Genomic DNA, 9,417 nt, shown 5'->3' on the forward strand with positions numbered 1-9,417 from the left:
ATGCATAAGATCACAAGGTCTGGATGAGGTTACAGAGAGAGGGCAGTGCAAAGCTTCAGGGATTTAAAAATCTAGAACTGTGTAAGTTAGAAACCCATTGGTGCTGAGTAATGTGTAGCCAGGATCTCAATTTAGTGCCTACCAGAACCGACAAACCTTCATCTTTCAAAAGCCTAACCTGGGCAACACGGAATCCACTCTGTTGCCAATGATATTTAAATACCCGCTGAAAATGAATGTCCAGGTTGGTGATGTGTTCCCATGGCGAGACACAAAACGCTGGGGGAACTCAGCAAGTCAGGCAGCATCTACAGGGGGGTCTAAACAGTCAACTGTTCAGGCTAAGACCCTTCATAAGGACTGGCAAGGAAGGGGACAGAAGCCAGAATAAGGAGGTGAGGAGGGGGGAAGGAAGAGAAGCTGGCAGGTGATAGGTGAGGGGGGAAGGTGGGAGAGTGGGGGAGGGGTGAAGAAGTAAGAAGCTGGGAGGTGATTGGTGAATATGTTCTCCATCCTCCCTTCTATACTTTTTTTTTCATTTCCCATTCTGGTGCCACTCTCTCTCCTCCTCATCTGTCCATCTCCTCCCTCTGCTTCCTCTCCTCCTCCTCTTTCTCCCATTGTCCACTTTCCTCTCCTATCAGATTCCTTCTTCATCCTTTGCCTCTTTCATCTATCAACTCCCAGCTTCTTATTTCATCCCACCTTCCCCCTCACCGGGTCTCACCTATCACCTGACAGCTTGTACTCCCCCATCTTCTTATTCTGGCTTTTGCTCCTCTCCAGTCCTGATGAAGGGTCTTGACCCGAAATGTCGACTGTGTATTCCCCTCCATAAATGCTGCCTGACCTGCTGAGCTCATGAGTTTATCCTGTATTTTGTGCCTGTTAGCCTAGATCTCCCGCATCTGCGGAATCTCTTGTGTGTATGTTCCCGAGGATTTTGACAAAGCTGACTGCGGACCTGGATCAGTCTAATTGTACCATTTTGTTTCTCAGGGGGAAGTGTAATGTGGCCTTGTTGAATGAGACGGAGAAGTTGAGCGAATACCTGGATAGAGAGGTGATTTTCGGTTTTCATCTACCAACTATCCCTTTGCTTCAGCCCAGTAGATGAACTCCTCACCCATGCCTCTGTAACTTCCCATCTCAGATGCAACACCCTCCCAACCACGTACCCATCTTCGAACCTATGAAAACCTGTCCTTCTCTGAAGTTCTGCCTGTGACCTAACTCTCATTCACCTATCCCCACCCGTGCTCCCTCACCTGCTTACTTACTTAAGCCTATCACCTCTGCTGGGGTGTAGGCCACTGGCAGCAGCTCGCCAGAGTCCTCTGTCTACTCTCGAAGATCCCTCCTGTCCTGTGGGTGATTTCTCCGGAGCTTCCATTGGTCTTTGTGTGGCTCAGGATGGGGTTGTTACCGCCGTGCCTAACCCTTCCTCCTTTAGCAGCTGAGCTTAGGACCATCCATGATTTGCAGTGGATACTCATTGCCTCATTGACAACATACCTTTCTGGGATTCCCTCCCTGAAGCTTTCTACCTCTCACTCCTTTAAGATTCTCCTTAAAACTCACATCGTTGATTGACTGCCCTAATACCCACCTCGCGCCACTACGTCAGTATGTTTTGTCCTTAAAAGTGACTTCAGACATTTCTCGATGCTAAAACCACTGGAGTTTTGTGCTGCTGGTGCTGGGTTGAGACTGTTTTCCACCAGCTAACTGGCGCTGCATCGCATTAATTACCTTATTGGATCAGCTTTATTTGTCATGCGTACATCAAAACACAAGGGCGCTGCGCCATCTGTAAGAAGTTTCTACATCCTTCCCTTTCGCATGTGGGTTTCCTCCCACATTCCAAAGAATACGGCTTAGTAGGTTAATTGGTCATTGTAAATTGCCCTGTGATTAGGCTAGTGTTAACTCGCTGTGTTGCTGAGCAGTGAGGCTCGTTGGACCGTAAGGGTCTGTTCTGCGGTGTGCCTCTAAATAAAATAAATAAAGTGAAAAGTGTCGACAATCCAAGGACGTGCTGAGAGCAGCCTGCAAGTGTCACCATGCTTCCAGCGCCATAGCATGCTCACAACTTAATAACCCATAGGAGCAAAATTAGGCAATTCAGCTCTTTATATCTGCTCTGCCATTCTATCATGGCTGATTTATTATCCCTCTCAGCCCCATTCTCCTGCCTTCTCCCCGTAACCTTTGACGCCCTGACTAATCAGGAACCTATCAATCTCCACTTTAAAGATACCCAATGACTTGGCCTTTGCGATACGTCTTTGGGAGGAAAGCAGAGCACCAGTACAAAAATGGGGAGAACGTGCAAACTCCTTACAGACAGCAGAGGAGCTGAACCCAGGTCACTTGAACTGGAAAGGGTTACACTGACAGCTATGCTACACTGATTCAGTTCCCAGTGGTTCCATGGTTCCATTTAATATCAGAGAATGTATACTGTAAATACACCTGAAATTCTTACTCTTCAAAACAGAAGGAAAAAAACCCAAAGAGTGAATGACAGAAAAATGTTTGAACCCCAAAGCGCCCTCCCCAACCATCCACCAATTGTTCAGCAGGAAGCAACAGACCCCACCCCCACTCACCGAGCAAGCAATAGCAAAGCCTCAAAGAGACCAGGGTCTAGAGTTGAGTCCATCAAAAACTGTAGTCCACTTTGACATGCCACAGGCTCTCTCAGTGGGAGAGAGGGGTATCATTCTTTCCACAGCAAGAGGGGAGACCAACAGCTCGCTGTTTTAATGTTACAGTCTGCATTGCCACTTTTATTTCTCCAACCTGAGAATACAGTACCCCTTCTCAAACCCAGACCATAATACGTTTGCTGGGTAAAATTTATTATTATTAAGTCATTATTACCGTTCTGTTCTATATAATCAAATGTGGTCAGCTCGGAATGCAAGTTCAGAAGATGAAAAGTTCATTGTTCGTAACTACCCTAGGAGCAGAGTGCTGCAAATCAAAAATAAAACAAAATGCAAAAATGATCAACAGGTTAGGCAGCGAATCTTTGTGGAGAAGTCCATTTGCCCCATTTTACACATGATGGCTGTCAAGTGGCTATTTACGATCATTGGCATAATCTCAAAGTCAGGTGCACATGCTAGTACAATATTATGACAGTTTCTTACGCCCAACACTTTCGTCTGGTGTCTTCCAGTTCCCTGCTACTCTGGATGTAAAAAAAAAAAATTAACTTCCTTGTGATCCTTCCACTAAATAATTTACACCTGGCAACACACACCAAAACAACATTCACAAAATGCTGGTGGAACTCAGCCATTCGGGTAGCATCTATGGAGGAGAATAAGCAGTGAACGTTTCGGGGCCAAGACCCATCATCAGGATGTGCAAAGAATGAAGGATCTCAGCCCGGAACCTTCATAGCTTATTCCTCTCCATAGACACTGCCCGACCTGCTGAGTTCCTCCAGCATTTTGTGCATGTTGCTCTGGATTGCCAGCATCTGCAGAATCCCTTGTGTTTATAATTTACACCTATGTCTGCTGAAAGAAGTCCATCAGTATGGTTCACACCATGTCATCTTATACACCTCAATGAAGGGTCCTCTCAGTTGTTTTTTTCTGTTCTCTCATAATAATCCTAATTCTCCAGCCCCGGTGACATCCTCCCAAATCTCCCTTGTGCTTTCTCCAGCGCTTTCAGAGCCTTCCTGTTGTGTGCTGGCTGCCACTCTAGCTGACAACTGACAAGTGTTCTGCACAGCTCTGCTATCTCTAACCCGCCCTTGTACATTTTTCTCGTTGAGTCAGCCGCTTTCTGTGCTCCCGCAGGACTGTTTCTACTACTCTCTGGTGTTCGACCCCTTGCAGAAGACGTTGATCGCTGACCAGGGCGACATAAGAGTTGGGCCCAAATACCAGGCTGACATCCCTGACAAGTTGAAAGAAGGTAACGAGCAGAAATCATATCCACAATCTCGCAGTCCCCTTTACTTCAGCAGCCAACCCCAATCTGTTGTTGGGTTAAAGTTTAAAATTGTTATTTTTCTCATAGTTTAATCTTTCTTGTGCCTGCTTATATTTTTATATAATCACCCATATACATGTAATTGTTCAGTGAATTTTCCATAAGACCATAAAATATAGGAACAGAATTAGGCCATTTGGCCCATTGAGTCTGCTTTGCCATTCCATCACAGCTGATTTATTATCCCTATTGAGTAACGTTTGACACTCTTACTAATCACAAACCTATTCGCCTCCACTTTAAATATACCCAATTAACTGTGGCAATGAATTCCACAGATTCATCACCCTCTGGCTAAAGAAATTCCTCCATATCTATGTTCTAAATGAATGTCCTATTCTGAGGCTGTGCTCTCTGGTCCTAGACTCTCCCAGTATTGGAAATGTCTATCCCATGTCCTCTCTATCTACACCTTTCAATATTCAATATGCTTCAATGAGACCCCCCCCCCCCACCATTCATCTAAACTCCAGCAAGTACAGGCCCAGAGCCATCAAGTGCTACTCGTACTTTAACCCTTTCATTCCAAGGATCCCTCTCATAAAACTAGACCCTCTGCAATGCTAGTACATCCTTTCTTAGATATCTGGCCCAAAACCGTTCACACAATATTCCATATGTGGACTGACCTGTAATTGTATAGCTGCTTCTGTATTTTTCTAGAAGCTTCTTAGTTTTTCTGCAGCAGGTGTCTTACCGCTTGAATCTAGCTCTTTCGTTGGCAATTTGTTATCATGGAATACCTTGTTATCTTTTTAGACAGAAGTAGATTTTTTTATAAGACGACCACAACTTCTTTGTTTTTTGTTTTGTTTTCCTTGTTTGTTCTTTGTTTTCATAAAATTTAATAAACAGCCATTTTTTTCCCTCACTCTTGACTTCCAAGGAACCTCTAGTTCGGGAAATTGCTGGATCCAACACTCTCGTACAAAAACAGTTTGTTTCTGCCCTGTAGCAGTCTATCACTCTAATATTTTTTCTATTTGCTTCTCAGGCGAGTCTGATAATAGGAACCAGATGAAGATGGAAACTAAGGTGTGGGATCCGGACAATCCACTAACCGATCGGCAAATTGACCAGTTTCTCGTTGTTGCTCGGTGAGTCCGCTGGCGTTAAAGCTTGCATGTACAGGCGTTCTGCTACCTCCTCTCACCCTGTAGTTCAGCAGTCCCCTAGCTCGTGGGCCTGAATTAGTGCTGAAGTTCCTGGAGCTTGTGTCCATCTCCCATGAGGAAAAAGCCATGGCCTGTGTATGAAAGGGAAGCCATTAAGCCATTCACACCCGCTGCTCCAGGGCTGACCTTCCCCCTCTGTACCACTTCCCTACACTTACCCCACACCCTAAAATCACCTAAATAAAAACTCTGCCCTGAATATTCTCAGTGTTTTGCTGAGTATCACGGTTGTCTATCTTCTCCCACCCCCTTACTATTTGTGACATTTACTGGGAGTGTGGTATATGAAGGGCTCGAAGCATTGTTGAGGATCCTGACCACCCATCCCACAATCTCTTTGACCCACTACAGTCAGGAAGGAAGTACAAGAGCATCAGGACTAGGACTGTCAGACTGAGTAACAGCATCTTCCCTCAAGTTGTGAGACTATTGAATACCCTGCCACCACCGAGGTCTCGTCACTAGGACAGCAAACTGTTTACTCCTCACTACATTCATTTTGAATGATATATTTTACCTTATTAACTTATGGTACTATTTTGTTTTGTGTTTTCTGGGTGCAATCTGTGGTTCTTGCCAGCCCATGGGGAGAATGTTAATCCTGTTAAAATCTTGGAGAATTTTAAAAAATTACAACACCTCTCATCTTTCCAAATTGTACATCGTCCCGTGAATGTGTGGGTTTTTTCTGGTGCTCAAATTTCCTCCCACAGTCCAGGAGGCACTCGACTGTGGTCTCACCCATGGCCCGAATAAAATGAAGCTTTGCTCCTCCAGGTTGTTCCTTCATGATAGTGTAGTGGTTAGCCTGACCCGGGTTCAATTCTCACCCCTGCCTCTAAGGAGTTTGTGTGTTTTCCCCGTGACTCTGTGGGTTTCCTCCAGGTGCTCCGGTTTCCTCCCACAGTCCAAAGACGTGAAGGTTGGTTGGTTAATTGTTCATTGTAAATTGTCCCGTGATTAGGCTAGGATTAAATCGGGGGATTGCAGCGCAGCGAAGCTCGAAGGGTGAGAAGGGCACTGTATCTCAATAAATAATAATAAGTTCCAGTAGACAAAACCAGCTAACATATTTCCGAAATGCTATGCAGCCAGTGAAATTCTGGAGAAATACAGCTCCAGCATGTGGATAGAAATCACACACAGCCACCATATCAAACACCTAGGGATGGGCAGAGGCGAGGGCGTTTGAGAGATGGATTTGCTAGGAATAGTTTCAGTCTGCGGTCAACATTGTTGTATCTAGAGTGTCCAGGTAAATGTCTGCTGACTTCTCATGTACGTTTAGCTCACTTATCCTCTCTCGGCAGGGCGGTGGGGACCTTTGCTCGTGCGTTAGACTGCAGCAGCTCCATCCGGCAGCCGAGCCTACACATGAGTGCAGCCGCGGCCTCCAGGGACATCACACTGGTAAACGACCTCAGCTTGGCGGGGAAACTTCTTGGGACTGCGCTGGGAGGTTTTGGTCAGGGTTATTGAAATGGTAACTGTGGTACAAGGTTGCCCTGTCTGATTCTCCCACCTCCCTCCCCGTGCACGTGATTTATTGATTAAACCTGCGACCAGATGCATCACGTCAGTGTCTCAATGGTTTAACAGAAGGGACGGCTTTTCTTCTTCAATGCACTCTGGCCCTTTCCTGTCTGACATCTCGTCTCTGGTTGGTATTCCAGTTCCACGCTATGGATACGCTGCAACGTAACTGCTACGACCTCGCCAAAGCCATGTCAACTCTCGTTCCCCAGGGGGGGCCTGTACTATGTCGGGATGAGATGGAGGAGTGGTCGTCCTCTGAGGCCATGCTCTTTGAAGAGGCGCTGGAGAAATACGGCAAGGATTTCACTGACATTCGGCAGGACTTTGTGAGTTTCTTCTCTTGGCCTGTTGGCGATGTGTAGACTGGACTGGTCAGTAAGCCAATGGGCGTAAAGTCTGGTGGGAAACGAGCAGCAGGGAATGGGGTGAAACCCTTTGACTTCCTCACAGATCATCTCCTCAACCCCCTTTTGTTTCCTGCTGCCTTAACTACAGTAAACCATCTTCTGTATCGCATAAGAGAGTTGGCAGATGGAGTTCAATTCAGAAAAGTGTGAAGTGATTCAGTGGAAGGTTGATATTCAAGGCAGAGCACAGGGTTAATGGCAAGATTCTTAGTAGTACGGAGGTACAGAGGGATCTTGGGGTCCACATTCACAGATCCCTCAAGTTGATCGGGTGGTTAAGAAGGCATATGGTGTGTTGGCCTTCGTTAGTCAGGGGATTAAGTTTAAGAGCCGTGAGGTAACGTTGCAGCTCTATAAAATTCTGGTCAGACCACATGTGGAGTATTGTGTTCAGTTCTGGCTGCCTCACGAGAAGCTTTGAATCATGTGGAAGCTTTAGAGAGCGTACAGGGGAGATTTACCAGGATGCTGCCTGAATTAGAGAACATCTCTTATGAGGACAGTTTGAGCAAGCTGGGGATTTTTCCTTCACTAACGAGAGAGAGTCTGTCTGAGATTTTGGAAGTGTTGGGATGGACAGTAGTTTTTTGACAGGGACTCGAGATGATGATCACTTTGGGGGCTTTTCTATTACTTGCATGGTGGTGTGGCGGGGTATTTGGTGCTTTTGCTGGAGCAAGTAAGGGGAGGGGGGATGGTAGATTGTGAGGGGGAGGGTGCTTTGGGGTTTTTGTCACTCATTCTTTGGGATTTTTTCTGTTTTGTGGATGTCTGCGAAGAGCAAGACTTTCAGGTTGTATACTGTATACATTCTCTGATATTAAATTGAACCATTGAAGGAAGATGACATGTGATTAATAAAGAGGCATTGATAGAGAATTTTTCCCAGGGTGGAAGTGACTAAAATCATAGTCAGTCATACTTTATTGATCCCGGGGGAAATTGGTTTTCGTTACAGTTGCACCATAAATAATAAATAGTAATAGAACCATAAATAGTTAAGTAGTAATATGTAAATTATGCCAGTAAATTATGAAATAAGTCCAGGTCCAGCCTATTGGCTCAGGGAGTCTGACCCTCCAAGGGAGGAGTTGTAAAGTTTGATGGCCACAGACAGGAATGACTTCCTATGACGCTCTGTGCTGCATCTTGGTGGAATGAGTCTCTGGCTGAATGTACTCCTGTGCCCACCCAGTACATTATGTAGTGGATGGGAGACATTGACCAAGATGGCATGCAACTTAGACAGCATCCTCTTTTCAGACACCACCGTGAGAGAGTCCCGTTCCATCCCCACAACATCACTGGCCTTACGAATGAGTTTGTTGATTCTGTTGGTGTCTGCTGCCCTCAGCCTGCTGCCCCAGCACACAAAAGCAAACATGATCGCACTGGCCACCACAGACTCGTAGAACATCCTCAGCATCATCCGGCAGATGTTAAAGGACCTCAGTCTCCTCAGGAAATAGAGACAGCTCTGTCCCTTCTTGTAGACAGCCTCAGTGTTCTTTGACCAGTCCAGTTTATTGTCAATTCGTATCCCCAGGTATTTGTAATCCTCCACCATGTCCACACTGACCCCCTGGATGGAAACAGGGGTCACCGGTACCTTAGCTCTCCTCAGGTCTACAACCAGCTCCTTAGTCTTTTTCACATTAAGCTGCAGATAATTCTGCTCACACCATGTGACAAAGATTCCTACCGTAGCCCTCAGCTCCCTTGCTGATGCAACAAGGGGTAGTAATTTTAAGGTGCTTGGAGGAAAGTATAGGGGTAATATCTGGGGCAGGTTTCTTTCACAGACAGTGGTGGGTGCATGAAACAAGATACTAGGGGTGCTGGTAGTGGCAGATACTTTAGGGACGTTTAAGAGGCTGTCAGATGGGCACATGGATGAAGGAAAAATGGAGGCTTGTGTGAGAGGGAAGGATTAGATTGATCTTAGAATAGGTTAAGCAATCTACACAGCATCATGGGCCAAAGCGCCTGTACTGTGCTGTAATGTTCTATGTTGCATAACGAAACTTGAGGCAGATGACCAAACGCTTGCAGGTTTTGAAAAGCTGCTGGGGGAAGAGAGAGCAAATGTTTGGAAACCCTGAGCTCTGAGCTCCACTCCGGAAACTGGGGTGGTCAGGAGTCCAGAATCTGGGAGGGCTGGAGAAATGTGCATTGAGTGATTTTAAAAATGAAAGAAGAATGTTGAAATTCAGATGGTGCAAGAGGGGAACGGGGATTGTCTACTGACTGAATCTTGTTCAACGAAGTTAGTGGAGAGTTGC

General features: G+C 45.9%; 1 protein-coding gene across 3 annotated transcripts in view; it reads left to right on the forward strand.

Annotated features, from left to right (window-relative positions):
- Positions 1–9,417, forward strand: part of mta2 (metastasis associated 1 family, member 2) — a 106,761-nt gene that overhangs the window by 65,556 nt on the left and 31,788 nt on the right. For all 3 annotated transcript variants that reach the window (XM_072245941.1, XM_072245939.1, XM_072245940.1), the window contains exons 5-9: positions 1,000–1,063; positions 3,822–3,939; positions 5,012–5,114; positions 6,503–6,602; positions 6,866–7,054. In XM_072245941.1, coding sequence (XP_072102042.1) covers positions 1,000–1,063; positions 3,822–3,939; positions 5,012–5,114; positions 6,503–6,602; positions 6,866–7,054 — 574 coding nt within the window. The remainder of the gene's footprint in view (positions 1–999; positions 1,064–3,821; positions 3,940–5,011; positions 5,115–6,502; positions 6,603–6,865; positions 7,055–9,417) is intronic.

This window comes from Mobula birostris, chromosome 28, assembly GCF_030028105.1.
Source record: "Mobula birostris isolate sMobBir1 chromosome 28, sMobBir1.hap1, whole genome shotgun sequence".
NCBI lineage: Eukaryota > Metazoa > Chordata > Chondrichthyes > Myliobatiformes > Myliobatidae > Mobula > Mobula birostris.